The sequence below is a fragment of the Chrysochloris asiatica genome, unplaced genomic scaffold (genome assembly GCF_000296735.1).
Source record: "Chrysochloris asiatica unplaced genomic scaffold, ChrAsi1.0 scaffold00027, whole genome shotgun sequence".
Lineage (NCBI taxonomy): Eukaryota > Metazoa > Chordata > Mammalia > Afrosoricida > Chrysochloridae > Chrysochloris > Chrysochloris asiatica.
In genome coordinates, this window is record NW_006408545.1 from 15,529,018 (window position 1) to 15,554,545 (window position 25,528).

Sequence of the window (25,528 nt, forward strand, 5' to 3'; positions counted from 1 at the left end):
AGGGTTTCCGAGGCTGTAAATCTTTATGGGAGCAGAAAGCCTCATCTTTCTCCCACAGAACAGCTGGTAGTTTCGAACTGCTGACCTTGCGGTTCGCACCCTGATTCGTAACCACTACGCTACCAGAGCTCCCTTTCGTCTAATTAGGGCACCTTCAAAAAAATCAAAATCGAAACAGTAGCTTCTGAGGGAATCTGCAGGACAGTTAAATTCAAGGCCGGCAAGTCAGCTCAGAAGGTTAAGGCGACTGTTGTGGGGAGATCCCAAAGGGGAAATCTTGGTACATTTTCTTGAAAGATACAAGATAATCACGGTGACTTAATTAGGAAGAAGTTTTAAAATAATTCAAAACTGCATTGATGAGAAAAAGACCAGGAAAGTTATACTGAGGAATGTTTTTCCATCATGACAATGCACTTGCTTTTTCTTTGAAGAAAGCAAGGGCTGTCCTAAGAGAATTTCTTTGGTGACCTTACCCTATGAACCCTACAACCCTGATCTTACCCCTTCAGACTTTTTATTCCCCAAACTTAAGAGAGCAGTTAAAAGGAACATGATTTGAGTTCCTCAGGGATTATAAAACTGCCATTTTGATGTGGTGTAAGTCAAAGAGCGCAGAATTCTTTGGGGAAGGGTCAGAGATATGGCAACACTGCCTTCAAAAGTGTGTAGACCTAGAAGGAGGCTCTGTTGAGAAACAATAGCTGCACATTTTGATATTTTTTTGTTTAGGAAAGGTTTCAGTAATGATTGTAGCAGTACTTTTTGACTTGCCTCTGTGTGTGTGTGTGTGTGTATGTGTGTGTGTGTGTGTGCGCGCGCGCGCGCGCTATTATAATCAAATTATCAGTATTATTGTATTTCAGAGTTCACATTATCATGTCTGTGTCTCTCTGGACTTTAACACAAGCACTGTAAAATATCAAGACATGACCAATTTGTAGTTGAAATTTTGAACCCTCAAAACTTTAAAATCATTCACATACTCAGAAAGAATTGGCCCCCAGAAGCAAATTTCTTTTCAGACTTTATTATTAGCTTAAACTCTCCACATATACCACTAACATTTTGCTTCCCATTGAACATAAAACACATTTGTGATGGTTCAGAATGGGGATGGAACATCTGTGAAATTAGTGAGGTTGTTAATTGGAGAGGAAAATATCAGCCTATTGAAAAAATTTGAGTACTAACACTGAAATAGCAAAAATGCACTTATAAATTGTCAAATTTTCCACTTAGGTTTAGTGGTCAGATATTTTGAGAGATTTCAATGAACTTTACTTAAACCCTTTGTTCTTTCATAACATGTATTTTTATAGGTCACATTTTACAATTATATGAACCATGTATTAACAGGATAACAAGAGTTGCTCCAATTTAGATCTTTTTTTAAATTCTAAAGTCAATTATATTAAGTATACAAATAATCTTACTTTAACCCAGCCTTTTTCAGATAGACAATTATGAGTTGAACTTGGCAGATTTTTCTTTTCTCCCTATAAAATAGTTGTAATTCAGAGTCTTAAACTGATAATGGAATGCACACGAAACCTAGAACTGGGGGTCAGACTAGGACTGAAAGATATTCGAAAGAGAGAATCCTGTTCCATTCCTATATTTCACAGATGAGAAAACTGATGATTGGTTGTTAACATTATAAGTTTAAATAATTCTGTTCCCTCCCAGCTGCCATTTAACTTTTCTGGTTTGGTTGATGAAAGTCATTGTTCTCATTATCAGTAAATCTGAGGGCTTTTTCCTTACCTGGTGGAAGTATTGGCAAGTAGACCGAGGACTTCTTGCCAGTGCTTATCAGCATGCTTAAGCTCAGCTGTTAAGGACAGTGTCAAGTAGCTCAAGCAGACAAAACTCTGGAGTTAATTTCAAGGTATACTCAAGTATGTTCTCATTTTTTTTTAAATGGCTATCTTCAATAAAATGGAAGTTAAGTAGTCTGGCTTCTTCTGTGCTCGCTCTACCACATGAAGAATGGTTGTTGAATACCTATACCGGCCTTAACCTCTGGACTTTATCATTTCAAAGAAGAGAGCAGAGCTTTAGGATGAAATTTGAATCGTGGGCCTGAGCCAGAAAAGGAGAATAATATAATCAAAATAAGAAAGAAAGAAAAAAGAATCATAAACTATACAAAAGTACGATATCTGGTTGGTTTTGCTTTTTTTTTTTGGAAAATATTTGACAAAGTCCTTTAAGTTGATCTGTATTCCTTTCAACAAAAAGTATGTTAAATTCGGGTTATTTTTTTGTTATGTTTTGTTTTTCATTAAGAATTTAATTTTATGCAAATAGCTATTGATTAAAAACCTTTCTTCCTGCAAAAGAGAATCTTTGGTTTGACTTAATGTTGTGGAATGTTTGTAGGTACCTGGAACGGAAACACAAAAGTAGCCATAAAGACCCTGAAACCAGGCACAATGTCCCCTGAGTCGTTCCTCGAGGAAGCGCAGATCATGAAGAAGCTGAAACATGACAAGTTGGTCCAGCTTTATGCAGTTGTGTCTGAAGAACCCATCTACATTGTCACCGAGTACATGAATAAAGGTTGGGCCTTGGCTCTCCTACCTCCACCTCCACAGTAACCTAGAGGGGTCACTGCACACGGAGAGAAACGGAGCTGCCTGCTTGCTTCTCTCCTAGTTTCTGCACAATTCAAGTATTCTCATCAGAAAGCATCCATTGTTTGCTCACTAATGAAAACATTTTAGAAGCAGACCTTGCATTTGCTCTCAAAACATTGTAAAAATCTATCTGCTGCATGCTGCATAGCATATGCCAGGAATTCAAGCTCCTCTCCATAATAGAAATCTTTGTTTTTAACCATTTTATGACCCATGGGACATATATCACTCACCACCGGGGACATATGTGTCCTACAGAATTTTATCAAAATTCATATTACCTGAAAAAGTGCCCCTAATGTCAGCATACCTTCCATTACTAAGGGGCCCTGGTGGTGGCACAGTGGGCTAAGCATCAGAGCTGCTAAACAAAGGGTCAGCAGTCTGAACGCAGTAGCTGCTCCAGGGTAGAAAGTCAGCCTTGGAAAACCTATGGTGTAGTCCTGCTCTAGCCTAAAGACTTGCTGAGTTGGAATTGACTCTATGCAGTGGGTTTGGAGTGTTTTATTGTTTGTTTGTTTTTCTTCTGTGACTGAAAGCACATGGTATCAACAAGAAATTTAAAGCAGAAAATAATGCAGTCATGAAAAGATTGATACAGGGGTTGGTGCAGAGTCACGTTGCTGTTGTTTAGTGCCGTCAAGTTGACAACCTGTATAGAGTTTCCAAGGAGCAGCTGGCAGGTTTGAACTGCCAACCTTGTGGTTCGCAGTCCAGTGCTGATCCTATGGCACCACACTCGGAGTCTGCAGGAGCGTGTGTTAAATATCTCTTGTAGGACTCAACAGTTAGCAGCAGACTCTGGTCTCTGAGCTAAGTTTAGTCTCCATTAGTTTGACATCTTCTGTTTTTTGGGGTTTTGTTTTTGTTTTTGTTTTTCAGCTCTCTTCTTAAACATCAGATGAAGAAATGACATGCTTTTAAAGAGCACATTTTATTCTCATCCTCCCTCCCCTCACCCCCTCTTCTCAGTCTCTCTAATCAAAGCAATATTACTGGGGATAAGGCCAAAGATCACTTTGTTTTGGAAAAATAAATGAACCAAACAAGAAACAAACAGCCTTAAAAGGCAATGTATTGTACGTCAGAGGACCCTATTGTCCTTTTTCTTTTCCACATACTTTCTTTTCAAATGTATTTGGAATTTTTTTCCTGGCAGAGCGTCTGCCCTTTGTATCCAGAGTTATTTTGTAAATTATATGATTAAAGCATGAAAAAAAAAAATCACCGATCACCGTCATGAGCCTCCAGCCCCTGCAAACGATCATTCTGGCCTTAGTGTGACTACTGTGCCTCCTAAGGCCGAGTCCCCACTAATGGCTTGAAGCTTTGTGTTCACATATCTAATTGGAGGCTTGGCTAGCTATGATCAAATTAGGAAGAGCTACCTGATCTACCCTGTAGAGTACTGGTGTGGAGCTGTGGATTAATACACTGGACTGCAAAGTTGTTTGAACCACAAGGTTGGCAGTTCAAGCTTACCACCCACTCCTCGGAAACCCTGTACTGGGTCACTATGGGTCAGGACCAACTTGACAGCACTTAACAACCTGGCCTAGTATTTCTCAGATACTCTTTTCTTGATTTGAAATCTGTAAATAAGTTAGGCCAGTGGTTCTCCAACCTCCCAGGTATAAGACTCACCTGGAGAAGTTTTTAAAATGACAGATGCCTGCGCCTGACCCCCAGAGTTTCAGCTCTGGAATGGGACCTGCTGAAGTCTACATTTCTGATACGTTCGTTCCCTGGCGATGCTGTGTTGCTAGCCCACGGAGCACATTTTGGAAACCACTGGGCTGACCTGTGTTTTTCCAGCATCGCTCCTTAGAGCGAAGTTCTCCACAGGGTCCTCTTTATGACATAAAGGAAGATTAAGTCCCATTTCTTCTCATTTTATACAGTTTTGTCTTAATCCTTAGAAATGGAGTCAACATTGTTTATTTTTTAAAAGCTAAAACTGTTGCCCTTTAAGGCAAAGAATTTTCTCAATCCTTGTTTTTTGTGTATTTTCCCCCACTGATCACTTTAGTCAATTCAGCTACGAATTACTTCTAGTAAGAAAACTATATACAGCTCTCAATTGGGAATTTTAATCTTTCAAAATAAATCAAAATGGTTTTGTGTTTTGTTCATAGGAAGTTTACTTGATTTCTTAAAAGATGGAGAAGGAAGAGCTCTGAAATTACCAAATCTTGTGGACATGGCAGCACAAGTAGGTCCCATATTACCAGTATTTGTGCCCTCGGATTAAAAGTGTGCCAGCGTATCAAGTCATGAGGTAATGCAACCTCTTTTCTGGGTTTTCACAGGTTGCGGCAGGAATGGCTTACATCGAACGCATGAATTATATACATAGAGACCTTCGATCGGCCAACATTCTAGTTGGAAATGGCCTAATATGCAAGATCGCTGATTTTGGATTGGCTAGGTTGATCGAAGACAACGAGTACACAGCAAGACAAGGTAAGCACTTGTATGACGATGGTTCTTGACTGTGCTTTTTAGAATGATCACTGGCTGTATGGCCTTCCTTCCTCCTCACACTCCCTTCTTCCTCTGAGGTGTCACTCCTCAGCTGACAGGAGTGTAACTGGACTTCAGGTGGGAGACCGTAGTGGATCATATGGAGAAGACATAGGACATGCGGCTTGTCAGTGTGTGCCCACTGTGGCCTTCTGACTTCTGCCACATACCTAAGAGCATCCAGACCTGGAGTACTTTGTCTCTGAAGAAAAAGGACTGTGGAAAGGCAAGTTCTAGCTCATCACTGAATTTAGTCAGAGTCCCAGCAGAAAACAGAAGGCACACTCCCAACTGTAGAATTCAATAGAGGGGTGATTTGCAAAGGTATGGTCAGGGTTTAGGGGAAGCAGCAGGGCACGGTGCAGCTTTCCAGAGCTAGCAACAACAATGGAACGGACTTGAAGGGCGAGGGACCCAGGGAATGGGTAGTGGTAGAGAGTGCCCCCTTGGGTAGAGACATTCAGCAATAATGGGTCTGAGGGTCTCAATTTTCAGCCCTCTTCTAAATCTCTTGCCAAACCCAACCAGAAACAACGAGATCAAAGGAGCCTAGTAATGCCGTTTCTGTGGGTCCAGGAGGTATCCGTGGGTGGCACAAATAATTAAGTGCATGATTACAGCTGAAAGGTTGACAGTTTGAACCTACCCAGAGACCCATCAGAAGACACACCTGGTGACCTGGTTCTGAAAGGAGCCGTTCTACTCTGCACACATAGGGTTTCCGTGAGTTGGTATGAACTTGATGGCATCTAACAACAACATGGGGCCCAGGCAGGGAGATGAAGGAGAGAGGACCTGAGAGACTACACCATAAACATTGGAGAAGCTCCACTTCCCTTAATCATCTCTCTTCACCCATTCCCTATAACAGATTTGTGGAAATTAGCCTTTAGAGCAATCTGAGTACACACTAAACCAGCAGCCACCCCAATGGAGCAGCTTTTCAGATACTATTAGAGCACCAGGTAGAAGGGAAGAAATTCCCAGGAGTATTTCCTAGCTCCTGATCTGGTCATCAGGTAGATACTGTGGAGTTAGGTATACAGTTTGCAACTATATGTAAAATGTAGGAGCCCTGGCAGCATAGTGGATGATGAATTGGGCTACTAACAGAAAGATCAGCAGTTCGAATCTATCAGCCGCTCCACAGGAGCAAGATGAGGCTTTCTGTCTCCTTAAAGATTTACAGCCTCGGAAACCCTATACTGGGTCACTATGAGTCAGAACCTACTCCGCGGCACACTACCACCAGCACCATGTAAAATAGAAAGTTTGGATCTGGGGAAAGGGGATAACTTTTCCTTGTTGTTATTCTTAGCCCAAACCTATTCTTATTCAAAGTACATGATGGAAAAGTGACTAACCTATTATGGAGTGATGTTTTTACTGGGGTTTCACAGTCGCCGCTCTGGAATTCTTTCTTATTTAGATTCTTTCCTTTCATGTCAATTCTTCCTTTTTTTTATTTGACTCTTAAGAATGGAAACATTCTTAGCAGTCTAATGATGAGTAAAACATGTTAATCTACGACTCTGGCTGGTACAGATACTGCCCAAATGCTAAATTAAATGTCTGTCAGACCGCTCAGCTATTTGAATTTTCCCAACACGTGGCAGCTCTTGTCTTGGAGCCAAACGCCCGCACAATACAACACACAGGCGTACACACCAGTGTCGGGCCAGATGGCCACATCTCTAATCAAAGGCATACAAGCAACTCTGATTGGCACTGGTAGTCCAGAGAGAAATAAGGACGTGATTTTGAGGCAAGGTGAACTGAGAGAGTGTGAAATGCACCTGGCTCTAAATGAGGAATGATCCTGTCAGGTCCCTACTCCTCAGACTCCAAGCAAGAGTGAGGAAAATTGTAAGACACGAATAATTGGCTTAGGAAAGGATTTGAATACAGTCACTCTTGTGGTCATGTAAGTACCCTTCTGCATGTGAGTAGAGTAGAGCCCCTATGTCAAATGTGTGGTTCGGAATTTGTTTCTTTTCCTGGACTGGACTGTCCATAGTTTGCGCTTAACACTCCTGAACCCTTGATAAGGGAGAAGATTACAGGACCAGCCACCAAAGGTGGTGCTCCTGACAGGGCCTGGATATTTAGTTCATGGATACCCACTACAGTGAAGTACCCCAGGATGTGGCTAGCACCCAGAAGAAGAAGTATGATGTCCCTTCACATCCCCCTGCAGTTCTCAGCAGTCCAGAGCTGCTACCGTCAGCTCTCTGCCCCTCAAGGCCATCTTCTCATTAGTGCTCTGATGGTCTTTTCCACCTTCCTCACCTCCGCCCTTGCTTTCCCAGATACTACCTGAACCCCTTTCAAAGAACCAGCCTTGTACCTTTTGTACTATGAGACCTTCAGTTCAAACTCAGCAGCCGCTCCTCAGAAACCCTATACAGGGTCAGTATGAGTCAGAACCAACTAGATGGCACTTAACAACAAGAACCCTGCCTTCTGGACTCCTAGTGTACGATCAGCACTGGACTGCAAACCACAAGGTCAGCAGTTCAAACCCACCAGCTACTCCTTGGAAACCCTATATACAGTCACTATGGTTGGAACCGACTTGACGGCACTTAACAACAACAACCCTCTCCTCTTAAAAGTTTGGGTTTTTTTCCCACTGTCTTCCCTTTCACAAACATCTTCAAATCCATGCCAAACACTGAAAAAAGGTGAGACGTTTAGTGAACTGGAGAAGTAAACTAAAAAGTGGGCATTGTTGTTGTTGTTAAGTCCCGTCGAGTCGGTTCCGACCCATAGTGACCCTGTATAGGGTTTCCGAGGAGCCACTGGTGAACTTGAACTGCCAACCCTGCAGTTCAAACGGCTTTGCAGTCTGGCGCATTAACCCACAGCGCCACACCAAGACTCTGCAAAAAGTGGGCATTAGGGCCTCATAATTTCAAGGGAGAATAAAAGAGAAGAGATGCTTCCTTACAGCAGAGGGAAAGGGAAACAGGCATTTCTAGAATGTCTACCAAATTTCAGCCTGAGAGTGTAAGCGTGAGGCAGTGGGAGGGCAACAGAAAATAGGCTCAGAAGGGTTAAGTAGCTCACACAGTCACACACCTAGGAAATGGCAGAGTCAGAGTTTGAATCCAAGTATGACTGGCACAGTTTCACCTGCCTCCTTTAAACTAACTGCCCTTCCCAAGACAGTAATGAAAAGAACAGGAAACTGCCACAGTGAGACACCACTTCATGCCCTCTAAGAAGAGCTATGGTTTAAAAAGAAAAAAACAACCTGTGTTGGCAAGGATGTGGAGAAATTAGAACCCTCATTCATTGCTGGTGACCTGTAAAACGGTGTACAGTGCCTCCAACAGATAACTTAGAATTAGCATGTGATCCAGCAATTCCACTGCCAGTTATATTCCCAAAGGAATTGAAAGCAGACAGATAACAACAAATAGATAACAGAATACAGACAATGTACACCAGTGTTTGTTACAGCTCTTCATACGTCTCCGTCTGAGTGCTAACCACATCCAGTCAGTGGCAATCCACAATAGCAAAAAGGAGGAAACACCTGAAATGTCTATCAGCAGATGAATGGATAAACTAAGTGTAGTACAGACTGTTGTTGTTTTTAAGCACCATCGAGTCAGTTCCGATCCATAGCAACCCTGTATACAATTTTAAGGAGCAGCTGGTGGGTTTGAACCGCCAACCTTGTGGTTCAGTCATTATCCCACAACACCACACCAAGACTTCTTGGTGATAGTGCAGACTGACAGTGGAATATTACACAATCATGAAGAGACATGGCATCCTGGCACATACTACAACATGGATGCTGAGTGAAATTAGTTCGTCACAAGAGGGCAAATATTATAAGCGCCCACTTCTAGAACATACCTAAAATAGGCAAATGTATAGACACCAAAGACTCGGGTGAGAGGGAGAGAAAGAGGGCATCATTGTTTCGGGAACACTGAGTTTACTGCTTAGAGTGAGGGAAAATTTTGAAAACTGTCAATGCTGATGGTTACACATGATGAAATGATGAAAGTAGTATCAGTGAATTGTGCATGTTAATGAGGTTGAAATGGCAAATATTTGGTATACAAGGGAGCTGCAAAAAGTCCTTGGCAAATGAAATTAAAAGATAATGGAGTTTTTCCATGAACTTTTTGAAGCTTCCTCATGTATACTGGAAGTCCTGGTGTAGCGCTGTGGGCTAATGTGTCAGACTGCAGAGTCATTTGAACGTCAAGGTCGGTGATTCAAGCTCACCAGCTGCTCCTTGGAATCCCTATACAGGGTCGCTATGCGTCAGAATCAACTTGACAGCACTTAACAACAACAACATGTGTACTCACTACAATAAAAAATGAGTTTAATAAAGAACAGGAAAAAAGGAGACTATTAATCATAATCGTCATCAGTCTGTTTTTCTCGTTACTTTATGGGGAAATTTTAAGAGCACCTTCTAATGTGCGTGTGTGAGGAGGAGAAATAGCTTTATTTTCAAGCTCTGAGGCAACCCAGCTGTTTATAAAATTCCTCCCTAGGGCCCTGCCCTGCCCTGGCCTCTTTTCAAGGCAGAAAAGATCTGGTGTATATCTGCTGGTGTACTCTGCAGATGGCATGCGTGCTGCATGCTGAAGTTTCTGTCGGGGATTAATCAGCTCCTCCAGACAGCTGGTCCATGTGCCTAATAATATTTGCAAGTCGGGTTTTATGTTACCCATAGGCCGCAGCCATGCTGCATTTTGATGATGGACGTGCAGGCAGCTCAGAGACGTGCGCCAAACCGAGTTATTTTAGGACTGTGAATGACAGTTGTCTTTCAACACAGTTGTGAGTCTCCCATCTCAGGGTGCATTGGGATGTTCATCTCCCCTGGGTGGGTAAGGTGGCATTCCACAGCACCTGCAGGATTGGAACTTGAAGCTCTCACATTCCTTTCCTTCTGCCACCCTACCCCTCTCTAAGCAGCAGTCCTATGCCAAAGAGGAGGTCAAGAACCCCAAGTCTGTGAGGGTGGTTCTCTGCCAACCACATTCTAGAGGCAAACAGAAATTATTTGGGAATGCTTCATCTCCTTTATTGTTACCTATATGTCTCCCTCGATTAGAGCAGATGTTTCTTCTTAGTCACAGCTCTCTGATAAAATGTATCTAAACTCTCTAAGTATGCCAAACTAACTGTTTGAGTGCCTTTGTCTATGAAAGGGACTTTGCTTACTGATATAAAGAAACCTAAGACTACACAGTGGGTCCCATCAGCATATGGAGGAAAGCTAAGAGGAGTGTTGAAGTCCACCTAGGGTTGGCACCCAATTCTGCCATGTATCAGCTCTGGGACCTTGAGCAGATTATCTAACTTTCCTACGTTTCAGTGCCTTCATCTGTAAAATAGAAATGCACAGTACTTGCTTTGTGTATTTTTGTAAAAAAACAATCAGTGGAATAATGCATTTGAAGTGTTTCTTTAGCTCAGTGTATTTTCACATGTTACTAATCACTATTGTTAGTATGTCCTATGTAAGAATAATTTTTGAGGACTAAATCCTTGCATGAATTGATTGTAAATACAATGGAAAGATTCATACACTATTAGGGGAAGGAAGAGAGGAATCAGAGATAACTCAAGTCTTCAAATGTGGGTAGCCATGCAGAGAGTGTTGCCGACAACAGAAATGAATGGGTCAGGAAGATCTTATAGCCAGAGAAAGAAGGTGAATTTGGTCTTGGATTTTTTGAGTTTGAGATGACCATGGCAGTGTGTCCCAATGAAGGGTTCAAACCTGGAGAGGTAGTCGAGGTGTGTCATCTGGCCCCACTGCCACAGCTACATCCTCTGCCTTCTAGCCCTCTTCCCTGGCTCTTGACCCCTCAGTTCACCTTGGCCTCTCACCCACCTGCTGACTCTCTCAGAGGTCTGGTCAAAGACATTTGCCTACTCCAGCTCTGCACCTCATCACGGAACCAACCCTAGCCCCACCCCCACCACAGACACCTGGGAGTCATCCTCCCACATCCACACCGTATCTGTGGCCCAGGACCACCAGCATAGGTACTCTCACCAGCCTTACTTCCCAAGATGCACAGCAAGCAGACAGGAAACAGTGGGAGAAGTGTCAGCAGACTCTTGTTTTTTCTTCCTAAGCATGCAGGGAGCTTGGTGCTAATGTTGATTTAAACCTAACAAGTTCAAATAGACCTGGCTTATGTGTAAGAAAGGCTTCCCTTTATGGATACTTCTTTATTTTTTATTGAACTATAAACATACATATGGTAAATGAATAAATCTTACGTGTGCAACTCAATGAATGTTTACATATGTGCATACCCATGAACCCAGCCCATGAATCCAGACACAGAACAGCTCCAATACCCAACAGACGCCATCATGCCTCTTCCCAGTCAGTAAACACCCCTAGAGGTTACCACTGGTTTGATCTCCATCTCTTTAGATTCCTTTGCCTAAAACTGAATTTCATATAGATGAATCAGATGGTTTTACTCTTTCACATCTGACTTCTTGGCAGGAGCTCTAGCCAGCTTCTCTGAGCTTCAGCTTTCACATCTATAAAGTAAGATTGGTCTTTATTGCTTTTAAGATGATTGTGGAGTCCCTGGATGGCAACAACCAAAAAAGTGAAGTTAAACACTCAACTCCTAACCAAAAGGTTGGCAGTTCAAACTCAGAGATAGATGCCTTGAAAGAAAGTGTTGGTGACCTGCTTCCAAAGAAGTCACATTGAAAGCCCTGTGAAGCACGGCTGTACTCTGACGCACATGAAGTGTCCTTGAGTCAGAATTCACTGACAACAGCGGGTTCTGAGTAGAGTAACTGTGTGGGTTAAAGAAGACAGTCCATAGGAGCTGATTATTCAGCCCCTCCTCCTCCTTACTGCTCCTCTTGGCAGCACTTCGCTGTTTGCCTTGTGCATCCCCAGACCTCTTTTCCTCCCTCCCCAACACACCTCACGCCCCTCCCAAAGCTAGCAGGGACTGGATGAGTTAAGAGCGTGACCCACGAAATCAAACTGTCTTGGTTTGAATCCCCACACTATCACTAGCACCTTGGATAAGTTCTTTAACCTCTTTGAGTCTGTATTTTCTCTCCTGAAAACAGAGATAATAATAGTCATCTATATCCTAGAATCATTGTATGGCTTCCACAGGAATTTAGATACAGCACTTAGCACAAAGCAGAAGCGGAGCTAATAGGTGTTGGTAGTAGCAGTAAGAGCACACCCACATAAATAAGACGCAACAGCCTAGAGGAGGCATAGGAAACTAATGTGCAAAAGGGTTGCACAGTTTGCAGAAATGTCTGACATGCTTTGTTTTCACAAAACTATGTAGGTAGTAATTGGAGGCAGTTGGGGCCCATTGGACTTTCTGACCCTGTCCCATTGGCTCTTCCCACGTGGAGGACCTGCCCATGCAAACCTTGAGTCTCCTGATTTGTATCGTCACAGAGGATAGGAACATGGAGTTGTGTATATTTTGGGGGGTTTTATGGAGTTTTTTTAAATGCTAAAGTAATGACAGGCTTATTACTGAGGAAGTAAACATCAAGGCAATTTAATTTTTGTGTCTTTGAAATGTCTGTAGAAACAGGGGCATTCAAAACTTTGTATAAGACTGTTCTAAGTTTAGGTCTGCGTATTAAATAGCAAAAGAAAAATGTGCCTGTTCAAATGCTCCCAGTATTGAGGATTTAAATCGAATGGATTATTGTCTGGAGGAAAATTCCCGTATAAATTAGACTAGGAAGAATTCATAATTGTTGCAGTTTTCATGTTAATTATTTCATGTTAAAAAATTGTTGCTGCATAAATTAACACATTCTTTCATGGAGAACATATTTTAGAAAGATTTGTTACTTTAATAACTCTTTGTGTATTAGAAATCCCAGATGCCTGTACTAATTAAATATAATCAGATTTTGGATTCAAAAAGCACAGTAGCCATTTAACACAAACAAGCAGGCAGCGAGGTTGACAAACACAATCAGGAAGCACCGGATTCCTATTTCTTCCAGAATTTCAATTTTACAATTCGAAACTGTGGATCTGATTCCCAGCCTTCCTTTGTATCAGAACGACTGAGGATTATTAGACTCAGAATGCCAGCTTTCCAGCTCAAGGGCTCCTGCAGAATTATTAATCAGCTGCTTCTGAGGCCCCTGTAATCTGGTGGCAGATCAAGGCTGATTTCGCCATGAGCTGCCCACCACCCCGCCCCCGCTCCATCAGCACACACGTTTCTTATTCTCTGTCAACAGCAGCATGACAATGCCAGCACAGTGCGCTGTGACCTGAACGGCAAATGTCAGGGGAGAGAAAAAGCCCTTTTAATTATTGAATTTAATCTAATCTTTCCCATGCTAGAGAAGCAACCCACCATTTGATGAAAAGCACATCCTTTCAAATGTAGCCATTGTTTCAAGTCTTGAGCAGGAAAATGTGTTCCTAACTAGAGTAGCCCGCCATTGAATGACCATGCCACGCCCACGCGCCCACGTGCTGGGCTTATCGTCCAGAGGGGATGTCTGGTGAGAGGCCCGGGGGTCAACTTCCCCAGCCGAACATCCTGCCCTCCACCCTGGGAGAGGAACCCTGGGAGATCTCTTTTCCTGCTGAGCTGATGAATTACAAAAAATCCTGAGCCAGAGCTGGTTGTAATCAAGCCTCCCGAATTTCGAGTTCAGTCCACTTCAGTCAGTAGGCAGAAAAAGCACCTTCATTTGTATTCCTGCCGCTTCAAGCTCCAGGCTTCCACCAGCATTTCTGTGAGGGACCGCTTTGTTTATCTGCTGCACCACTGTGGAGCTTTGCGGGCCAGATTAATAGTCGGGGCTAGCAGGTCAGATTGGCAGGGAAATGGAGATGAATTGTACAGGTTGCCATTTCCCTCATAAAAAAGATATGTTCAAAGCCCAAGATTAAAATTAAAACCACCCTTTGCTCACCGAGTCTCTTTTAAAGATGAAAACTGTGGGGAGGAGGTAGATGGATTTCTTCCATTTTCCAACACTTCCATACTCTGAGGCTACCCAGAGGAAACAAGTCTTATTTCTCTAACACCTTTCCTCTTGATCTGCACCAGGCAGTCCCATTTTGTATCCACTGTAGATGCTATTTCTTTCTCCTTTGTGCTGTTTTGTGCAGAGCAGTTTGGCAGTTGTTACTGAATGGTCAAGAACCAGTCCTTGGTCTGTGCCTCTGATGTTTCTCAGTCATCATCCAAAAGTAAGCAGGTGGCAGCACTGTGATTTTAAAGTGTGTAAATAGGAACTGCAGGCTACCATCAAACATCAAAAACGTCATTTGGCTTCCTTGTCTCTCTTTGCTGGCAGAAGGAACTCCTGTGTTTTCATCATCTGGCTTGCCTATGATATTACCCCAAGTTTTGCAATCTAATTTTCTTCCAGCCAAGGAGGGTACACAGCCACAGCACACTGGTCTCCTGGGTACTGTGCCGGATTGAAATTGGTTTCTTCGTAATTCCTATCCAAGCCCATCAGCTGTTCCCAAACAACGTTGTCAAGCCTCTTGCTTGCCTCTCATGCTGTGTGAGATGATGTCAGACTGACTCAGACCCACTACCCCTCCTGGGAGTAGCTGGATTCTCAGAATAATTTCTATGTTGAGCTAAATTCCAGACATCAGTTTAGGCCTGAGTTCTTCTCACTATCCTGAGCAACAGCAGAAAGGTGGTTAGAGAGCTCTACACACAGCTTTCTTGCCTTTTGTTCTAGGTAGAGAATTCAGAAAGTTGGTATCCAACTTATTGGTGCCCTAGATCCAAATTTTTATTCCAGTAGTGCTTCTTTTTTATCTCTTGGAAAGGTAAAAGGATGGTTGGAGTTATTCAGAGCATTGGTGGTCTAGAAGAGCGAAGCAAGGAACATCCTTTCTTCAGTTATACCCAAGAAAGCTATTTAAGCCCACCAACCCAGTCTACACTGCAGAGGAAAGTTGTCAGTGTCCTCAGATTCTCTCCCTAAGACTTAGTATGCCATTTTTGTTATTGTTGCTGGGTTGATTCTGACTCGAATAGAGCTGCTCCAGTGTTTCCTAAGCTATAATCTTTATAGGAGCAGGTTGTTTTGTCCCAAAAAGCCAACATGTGGGTTCAAAGTGCCAACCTTTTGATTCGCAGCCTAGCACTTAACCGTTGTGCTACCAGGGCTCCTTTCTTCTTCAGAGTAAGCATGCGCTAATTCAAGAGCTGATCATTAGTTTATTTCTCTTCTTTTGCATTGGCAATGGGAAATGACTCTGGGTTGATGGGCCATGAATTTCATTGGTCACTATCAGGAGGAAAGACAAGCTGCCCAGGTTTCCTCTTCTTACCTTCTGACAGCTTCAGAGATATTCAGAACAAATGTCCCAGTCTGCTGTCTGTTTGCCTTCATGTCATGAGCTAATGTCCGTTTACAGTTCATCTTTCTGCCTTCCCTTCCCTGACTTCAGTACCACAGGATCAGTGTCTAGGCACCAAATCCTTGGTAGCTGAGTTGGCTCCCTCCAAGTCGTATACTTGTCCTGAGTTAAATTCCCAGTGCTCATTATGGAACCGTCCACCTCTTCTCTGTCCAGTCCTCAGCTTTGGTCTCCCCTTAGAAATTTGTTCATCCCTCTGCCTGAATATTCCTTCCATGGATTCAATACAACTAGACCTGGAATCTGTGCCAAGTTAGTTAATCAACGCCTGCCTTTGCAGTATGTTCAGGCCCAGCTTATCCCTGGTTTTTATCTTCCCTGTTCATCACCAAATCTTGGGTTAGGACAGCACCCCACATTTCTCCTTATCTCCTTTCTTCTCAATCTCCCTGTCCATGTATTTCAGATGGAAAATAACTGCTGCTTACTTTGTATTATTTTTTCTTAACAAGTGTGGTGCTTCATGAACTAAAAGTGGAAATATTAACGGAATGTGTCACCAGGAATAACTGGAAAGCACAAAGTTGTATTATTTTAGAAGTGTTTGGGAAATTTACAAATCATTCCTTTGGCCTGGTGTGAAAATTCTTAGTTTTGCTTTGCCAAGCTTTATTAGGGTTGAAATCATTGTTTTGTTTAAATAACCAGCAAGTTCCTGTTCAGGTCGGCTTTGATTCTGCCTTTTTCACAGGATATCCTGTCCTGTGTCTTGCCTGTCACCTCCCCTCCATGTAATTGGTTTCCTGTTATTTGCATACCTCATGATTTATTTTCTTTTATTCCCCTGGCTAACTTTAAATTTGAAATATTGCACATGATTTAATGTTGGGTATAATAGTATACACAATTTGTGGCTTCATAATTAAAGAGGGCTCGAGATGGATCTTGGGTTTGGGGAAAACAGTGTCTGTTGTTAAAGCTTTTGCCTTCCTCCTTAAAAATGTTTTGGGGCAGAACTAATATTTTTTGCTTCTTTTAGTCTACAGTGACTTCACCTCTCTACCTTGGCCCAATTTTTCAGTCAGAGGGGACACTTTCTGAGACTGTGGAATTAACCTGGTCACCAGATTAAAAGGCTTAACAGCCTAGCTCTCTACCAAGAGCCAGTGATGCAAGCCAGGCCCCTGTCCCAGCCCCTGCCTTGGGTTCCACTGCATCATTTCAATGTGGTCCCTTCTTCCCTGGCATTCCCCATTCCATGTTTTCTTTTTCCTCCCTCTTCTGAGCCCTCCTCTTCCTAAAGCCACTGCCACAATTTAGTTCTTGGTCATGTTTGTATGGAAACTCTGTCTCCCAGTTGCCTGGATATTCCCGGGGCGTAAGGATGCTGACCTATATGTGGTTTACCAACAGTGCCCAGCACTGTGCCAAAAACCTAATGGACAATTCGGTAAATTCTTAATAAATGAAGTTTAGAGAGCTTTGGCTACCTGATAGCATTTGCCAATGCAACTCATTGCCTTATTAAAATGAATGTAGACTTCAGGTTAATTACACTATCTAAGTGCATTACTATAAAGTAAAGAGCTGGCCTTTGGTTATTACCAAGTGATAGATACTATACTGAATACTTTACATCTATTATAGTTCTCATCAGCACTTTCTGAGGTTACTGTCACCCCAATTTGGAGATGTAGAAAGTGAGACTTAAAAGGAGATTTAAAATAGGCCCTCAGCAAAACCAGCATTCAAACCCAGATCTGCCTGACACTGAAGCTCATTTTTCTACATGATTGCACTAGTCTGCCTTCCACCTCTGTCAGATCCCAGTTCAGCCCAGAGCTGGGCCCCTTTACATAGTCACTGAAGAGCATTAGCTCCCTGTTTTCTGGCCCATGTGCGCATTCTTAGTGCAGGAGGTGGCCTTTGCACATATCTGCCATCTTCAGTTAAGGATTTGAAGTACCACTGCTATCGTCTTAATCCATGAAGATGCATCAAGTACAAATCACGTAAGAACTGCTTCTATCTGAAGGAGGAGCAAACAGCAGATTGCCTGGCCACTACGGATGGATGGTGGGATTTCATTAACGGAATGTGACCTGGGAGTTGGGATGGGTCCTCATGAAGTTAGCCAGTCATCCTGAGAACATTCAGTCAAGCTGTCCTAGAATACAGTAAGGATAACGTTATGCCTATAACTTTAGAGGAGGTGGGATTTAGGTTGAATAGACTGTAGCTAAGCAGATAGAAAGATAAAAGGCATTTCAAATAAGTATGATCATTCCAGGTACAAAGTACAGGGAAGCAAACTAGACTAGGCAAACTATGTGTTTGGGGTAGCAAGAACTAACACTGAAAACCAGGGGAGAGATTGTGGCTTTAGGGTACCCACATTATGAAGGTACATTATGATGGAACAACAGTGGGCTGAAGGCAGAGCACCCTGGCAGGAGGATTGAAAAGAGGTTCACAAGGACACAAACCAGGCTATGTGGCAGTGAGCCATGAACAGGAAAGGCGTAAACTTTTGAGCGGTGTGTCAAAGAGGAAAACGAGTCTGTGGTAACAAGAGTCGAGCTGGGGTTTAAAGCTTTCAGATTTTCAACTTGAAGCCTCGTGGTACAACTCTCAAAAATGGTATAATAAAAAAGGAACTCCATTTGTATCCTAGGAAATTAAATTAATTGTATAAGTCAGTAAATTCAGTGTAATTTTTACCTAGCCCAAAAATATCCTTTATAAAGTATCTTTCTCAAAGTAAGATGGTTCAGTGAATTTTGCCCCACCTGAGATACAGGTAGTACACTCTGTAGACTTTGCCCCCTAGACTTCGGATTTGTTGTTGTTGTTGTTAAGTGCCATCGAGTCGGTTCCAACCCATAGCGACCCTGAACAGGGTTTCCGAGGCTGTAAATCTCTATGGGAGCAGAAAGCCTCATCTTTCTCCCGCCGAGCAGCTGGTAGTTTCAAACTGCTGACCTTGCGGTTCGCAGCCCGATTCGTAACCACTATGCTACCAGAGCTCCTTCGGATAAGAAACAAAATCTGAATGTAGATCCAACCTCATTATGTTATAAGAGAGAGTTTGTTCCCACGGGAATTCATCAGAGAGAAGACTCTGGAACACTGAGACTGCTTCTAAGATGCTAGTTATTAATGAGCAGGAGAACGGGGAAGAGCCTTCAGTGGAGACCAAAGAAATGCTTAGGAAGAAAGAAGAATATTGGGGAAGAATAAACTCAAAAATAATTTATCATCAAAATGTTTTGAGCTTTACAAAGTACTGGATTATGCCAAGTTCTAACCCTTTGTTTGTGAGGTTGCTGGTATTATTCAAATGTGGAGAATGTGCTGAAATAGCCCCAGTAGGACTTGAGCCACAGACTGGCAGTAGAAACATAATCTCCCCACTTGTTAATTGTTAACACATATCCATGAACCTGGAAATGTCATGGTACTGTTAAAAGAGTTGTGAAAAGTCAGCGTACTTTCCACATTGCCTCATCTCTTTGCAGATTGTTCTCAGGGTAATGATGTGTATTATCGTCCATCTTTACGGATGAAAAAAAAGAATGAGATGGGATGCCGTGGCTCTTCTGATCACAAGCTCATCACTGTCTATAGCATCACTGACATATATTATTGTAATTCATATATTATTGTAAATCTTTCAACCAAACTAAAGTGCAAGTTCCATGAAGAGAAATATATGAAACACTGTATACCCCCAGCACAGAGTGTAGTACCTGACAAATGTCAAATATGCAATAAATATTTATAGAAAGAGAGACAGAACAAAAGTGCCCAACACTTTTGGTAGGGTTTTTATTGTTTTTGTGGACAAACTTGGATAATTAAGAAACTTTGTAAACTTTCTTTCTCTTACTGGAAACATGGGTGTTTGCTAATCATGTCCAGGCAAGTGAATAGACTTTTATCCTAGTCTTTGAAGAAAAAAGATTTTCTACTTCTTGCTGTAGATACTCCTGAGGCCTCTTGCCACCTTGTCTTTCTGCCAAAGAAACCCTCCCTTCCTTCCCCTCCCTCCTTACCTTTCCAGTTGCAACCCCATATTTCTCATGAACAAAGTTCGGGACTCTCTCTGCCCTGAACAAATTTAGTCAGACTCATAGGTCTGAAAACATCTCATTTGACACTACTACGTATTCAGAGTTTTTCCGTTTTAAAGTTTCATTGGGGTGAAAGAGACAGATGCTGTTTTCATTGTCATTGCAATTGTTAGAACTTTAAAAGGGCGTCCCGATAGTTACAGTGACACGGATTGTCAAGGACAAGGCAAGGCTTAGAGAGCAAGGAGCTGATAAGGCCCATAAGGAATCATGGTTATTCAGCTTAAAAGGGAAGCTTGCAAGGACTGATCACCTGTTCAGTTATTCATTCATTCATTCAACACCTGTTTATCACATGCCTTCTGGACATTCGCTTCAGTACTAGCGATCGTGGTAGTCATCAAGAAAGACATGCTCCTGCCTTCCAACAGGATGGTGGATTCGGCAGACAGGCTACACAGACTACAACAAAGACACCAGAAACCAAATAAAACCAATGCAGGTGACAGTCCTGGACTCCTGAGTTTCAGAAGAAAGGATCAAGAAATGGATTGAATACCAACTAGGAAAGAAGCTGAGCAAAAGCAGTGATAGAGGAAACAGATGTTTGAATGTTGGCTGGCCTGATGCAGTGCAGCCATTTTGAACTTCTGCAAGCAGTGACCTAACAACACAAATGGAAGGCCGAATTAATGAATTTAAAGACAAATCTTTCAACACTAATCTTCTAGAGAAACAATTATTACAGAAAGGAAAAAAGCCTAAGAATTATGTGGGACACCATCAAGAGGAATAACCGACATATGACTGGAATTCCAGAACAGGAAGAGACCAAAAGGACAGAGAAAACTGTCTTAGAGTTAATGGATTAAAACTTCCATAATAACATGTAAGTAGAGGAAGTCAGGACGATTTTAAGAAAGAACAGACTGTTTTAACTTAGGTGACAGGGAAGGCAATGTAGAGTAAGAGGGAGGTTAGCAAAAAGAAAAAATAAAGATGGAGGCGGGATAAGGCATGGGAGGAGTGCAAGAATTAAAGACAACAGAGGCAAATACGGTTATATACACAGTCCTGCAATCATGGTGGTCTACGTGGATAGACATGCAGGCTGAATATGTGTGAGAGGGAGAGTAGAGCTCTACCCACAACAGTACTTAACAACATCGCTATGTGTGTGTGCAAAACAATATGGCACCAACCATGCCTCCTATGCCTTTCTCTACTCAGCTGAGTTCAGTAATTCATTGCCATGACCACAGACACCATATTCACAGTTATGGAGTTTATTAGGGAAGTTAACAGGTTAGAATGTTCAGGGTATAGTTCTTCCAGTCAGGACAGCCTGTACCCAGCAGTGCCCACAGGCAGGCCTCTTTGCCTCATTAATGTTACAGAGCTTTTAGTGCTGTTGATAAAATGGCCACAGGACAAATCACTCCCATAAGCCTCAGCCTGAAGGTACTCAGCTGTAGCTCAGAAAACCTACCCACCCCCAATTAAGTTCCTGGAGGCATCACACTCTGCAAGCCAGGCTCCTGCCCAATGTCACTCAGCTGTACTTGTTCCGCGGGCTAGGAAGCCCATCTGTCTTGTCTTGGGCTGATACTTGGTTCTGCTGTTGCTTCACCTCTACCACTCTTCTAACATCACAGCTTTCTGTGTCTAGGTTGAGGTGGTTCAATATTCAGGGACCTCGGGAGTCCAAAGACATACTCCACTCCTGGTTCTTTCTTCTTGAGGGTAGTGAGAGTACCCCTCATTCCTGCTTCTGAGATGGCTCACTTTAGACACTTTAAAGTTCCAGGTTTTTACAATCACAGTTAATCCTGTTAACCTCTCACAGCTGAATCATATAAGCCTGTAAGCATCTTCTTCCACCTTCTCTTACTCAAACCCCTTCAGGGCAAAAATGTTGTTTGGTGAAAGTTTACAAAGACTCTGTAGGAAAAGCACTGGACTGTTAGCTGCAAGACCAGCAGTTCAAACCCACCAGCCACTCCTTGGAAACCCTATACAGCGTCACCATGAGACAGAACAGACTTGATGATGGTATTAAGTAATTCACTGCACCCCGATAGATTTGACAGAGGATTTTTGCACAGATGCACTTACCTATGCTACAAATCTATCCATGAATGTAGTGAACCTGCAGGGGGCAGATATGACAACATCTTAGATATAACCAAACACTTTGTGGAAATGAGTCACTGATCCTGGTGGCTAAGGGCCATAGATAGTCTCAGGGGACACCAAATCCAATTGGCATAATGTAGTTCACAAAGGTAAGGTTCTATATCCTACTTTGAAAAGTAATGACTGGGGTCTTGAAAGCTCATGTGTAGTCAGCAGCTATCGAATGTGGAATTATTGGTCTCTCCTGTCTTGAAAGAAGAGTGATGAAAATGAAAAACCCTTGGAAACAATTGGACCACATGAATATCAGTCTCTACAACCCTGAGACCAGAAGAACTACGTGGTACCAGCTGCTCTGAATGGGATCACACTAGAAGGTCCTGGATATTCTGGATGAAAAATGTGAAACAAAACTGAAACTCATAAAAGAAATATTTTTTAAAAATCAGGCTTACTAATCAGATGGAGATCGATGGAACCCTGGAGACTGTGGACCTTAGTTGTTACCCTTCAGGCTGGAACTAAACTCATACCCATGGCTCAGTTTTCAGCCAAGCAATAGGTAGGTCTGTAAGGGGATTGCTGAGTGTAAAGCTGAAGACCTTCTCTATAAACCTTCACCCAATTCACAGTGAAAAGACCTGATCCTGCCTCAGGGAAGGTATCGTCAATAAAAAAAGACACTCTTCAAACAGCTTTATATGTTCAGTGCACTTAAGGTATTACCAGCTCCAATGAAAAACAAGATGGTCCGGAAGCATAGAGCTAAGGATCTTACCTCAGTCTTGTTGTGGTTGTTGTTGTTAAGAGCCGTCAAGTCAGTTCCAACTCATAGTAACCCTTTATAGGATTTCCAAGGAGCACCTGAAGAGCTTGAACCACCAACCTTGCAGTTCAGACTGATCTTGCAGTCCAGCGCATTAACCCGTAGCACTACACCAGGACTCCATTACCCCTGTGTTAATGACCAGGAAAAGATTCCCCATGAAAGTAACATTTAGGCCCTGGGTAGGGAATGTCCGGCCCATGGGCTATATAAGGCTCTCAAAATCATTTGTTCTGGCTCTGCCAAGGCAACCACACTTCCAGCCCTCACATATGTTGTTGTTGCTAAGCACAGTCAGGTCGGTTCCAACCCATAGCAACCCTGTGTGTAGGGTTTCCGAGGAGTGACTGGTGAGCTTGAACTGCTGACCTTGCAGTTCAAACGGCTTTGCAGTCACACTTTGTTGTTGTTAGGTGCCACCGAGTTGGCACTGACTCATAGCGACCTTATGCACAGCAGAACGGAAACACTGCCCCATCCTGGGCCAACCTCACTACTGTTACCACGCTTGAGTCCATTGATGCTGCCACTTGGCCAATCCATCTCATTGGGGTCTTCCTCTTTTTCTCTGACCCTCCTTACCAAACAAGATATCCTTCTCCAGCAACTGGTCCCTCCTGACAATATGTCCAAAGTATGAGAGACGAAGTTTGGCCATCCTGGCCTCAAAGGAGCACTCTGGCTGCTCTTCTTCCAGAACGGATCTATTGGTTCCTTTGGCAGCCCATGGCACCTTCAATATTCTCCTCCAACACCATAACTCAAAAGCATCAATTCTTCTATGGTCTTCCTTATTCACTGTCCAGCTTTCACCTACATATGAGGTTATTGAAAATACCATGGCTTGGGTCAGGCGCACCTAAGTCCTCAAGCTGATATCTTTGATCTTCAACACTTGAAAAAGGTCTTGTGCAGCACATTTGCCTAATACAATACGTCGTTTGATTGCTTGACTGCTACTCCCATGAGTGTTGATAGATGATCCAAGAAGAATGAAGTCCATGACAACTTCAATCTTTTCTCCATTGATAAGAATGTTGTTTATTGGTCCAGTAGTGAGGATTTTTGTTTTCTTTATATTGAGATGTTATCCATAGCAAAGGTTGTGCTCTTTAATCTTCATTAGTAAATGTTTTAAGACCTCTTCACTTTCAGCAAGCAAGGTTGTATCATCTGCATATCGCAGGTTGTTAATGAGTCTTCTTCCAATCCTGATGCCATGTTTTTCTTCATATAACCCAATTTCTCAGATTATTTGCTCAGCATACAGATTGAATAAGTATGGTGAAAGAATACAACCCTGTCGCACACCTTTCTTAATTTTAAACCACTCAGTGTTCCCAGGTTTTGTTCAAACAACTGCCTTTTGGTCCAGGTACAGATTCCTCATGAGCACAATTCAGTGTTCCAGAATACTCATACTTTGCAATGTTGTCCATAGCTTGTCATGATCCATACAATTGAAAGCCTTTGCGTAGTCAATAAAGCACAGGTAAACATCTTTTGTTGTTGTTAAGTGCTGTCGAGTCTATTCCAACCCATAGCGACCCTGTACAGGATTTCCGAGGCTATAAATCTTTACAGGAGCAGAAAGCCTCATCTTTCTGCCGCAGAACAGCTGGTAGTTTCAAACTGCTGACCCTAACGTTCGCAGCCTGATTCATAACCACTAGGCTACTAGAGCTCCTTAAACATCTTCTAGGGGTGAGTTAATTAAGTGTTTGACCATATATAGCAGACTAATTTTTAAGGTGATAATTTCCTATAGCCCGTGGATGATGTTAAAAATTTTAGCAGAAAAAAGATTCCCCACTGGTGTGGTGCTGTGGGTTAATGCACTAGACTGCAAGGTCAGTTTGAACCACAAGGTTGGTGGTTCAAGCTCACCAGCTGCTCCTCAGCCTATACAGGGTTGTTATGGGTCAGAACCAACTCAGTATACTTAACAACAACAATCACCAGTGATTTAGGCAAAGAAGAAAGGATTAGGAATTAACCATGGGGTGAGGGTAGGTTGGGGATTTTGGGCAAAGAGAGCAGTTTGCTTGGTGGCCCTGAAGCCAATAGGAGGTTAGCATTTGCCAAGCAGTCAGAGATGAGCAATGGAGAGACTGGGGAACCAGGGTAACCAAAAAAAAAAAAAAAAACTAGATTCAATTAGAAGGCTATTATAGGTGTATAGGCAAGTGACAGTGATCCTGGAAGAGTGAAAGGACTGTACACATCCAAGGACCTAAAATTGATAGGAATTCACGATGGACTCAATATTCAAAATGATAAAGTAGGAGGGGCTAAAGATTCATTCAGTAAAGGTGTCCTGAGCTAGATGAAAAGCAGACATCGCATCCAGGTTAGGATGATTCTCAGGACTCTAGCATTGGCAACTGGTAGCTTTCTAAGAATGATAAAGAAACAGAATTGGGAGCCGGGAGATTAATTTTGTATGTTGCATTTGAGGAGCCTTTTACAAACTCCCAGTAGAGCTGTTGAGGGAATACAGGTACAAAAATCAAGAGGGAGATCCCATCTGGTGACACAATGTGGGCATCATTGGAGTCTAGACAGTCATTGAAGGCACGGAGTGGCTTCTGACCACTTGTTTACATCTCTCCTAACAACTTAGAGAATCAAGACTGAGATGTACACAAGTATAAAGAAATTGTATGTATAAATCTGCAGAAAATCATTCCTCTTAAGGTTAACTGGAGGAGTCCTGTAGGATAAGCACTGGACTGCTAACCACATGGTTGGCGGTTCAAACCCATCAGCTGCTCTTTGGAATCCCCATACTTGGGTCACTATGAGTTGTAACTGACTCGACGGCGCTTAAGAATAAGAACAAGGCTAACTGGTCTTTTATGGTGTTCCAGTGAGTTTAGTGACTAGTGTACAAAGATACTCTTACCAGTGCAGTGGTTCCAGGACCCAAGCCCCACTGACAATACCAAGACAGGGTTTCAAGGATGAC

General features: G+C 42.6%; 1 protein-coding gene across 3 annotated transcripts in view; it reads left to right on the top strand.

The window, feature by feature from the left end:
- The window catches only part of FYN (FYN oncogene related to SRC, FGR, YES), a 298,246-nt gene that overhangs the window by 255,307 nt on the left and 17,411 nt on the right, over window positions 1-25,528 (top strand). For all 3 annotated transcript variants that reach the window (XM_006839921.1, XM_006839923.1, XM_006839922.1), the window contains 3 exons: window positions 2,386-2,565; window positions 4,778-4,854; window positions 4,952-5,105. In XM_006839921.1, the coding sequence (XP_006839984.1) occupies window positions 2,386-2,565; window positions 4,778-4,854; window positions 4,952-5,105 (411 nt within the window). The remainder of the gene's footprint in view (window positions 1-2,385; window positions 2,566-4,777; window positions 4,855-4,951; window positions 5,106-25,528) is intronic.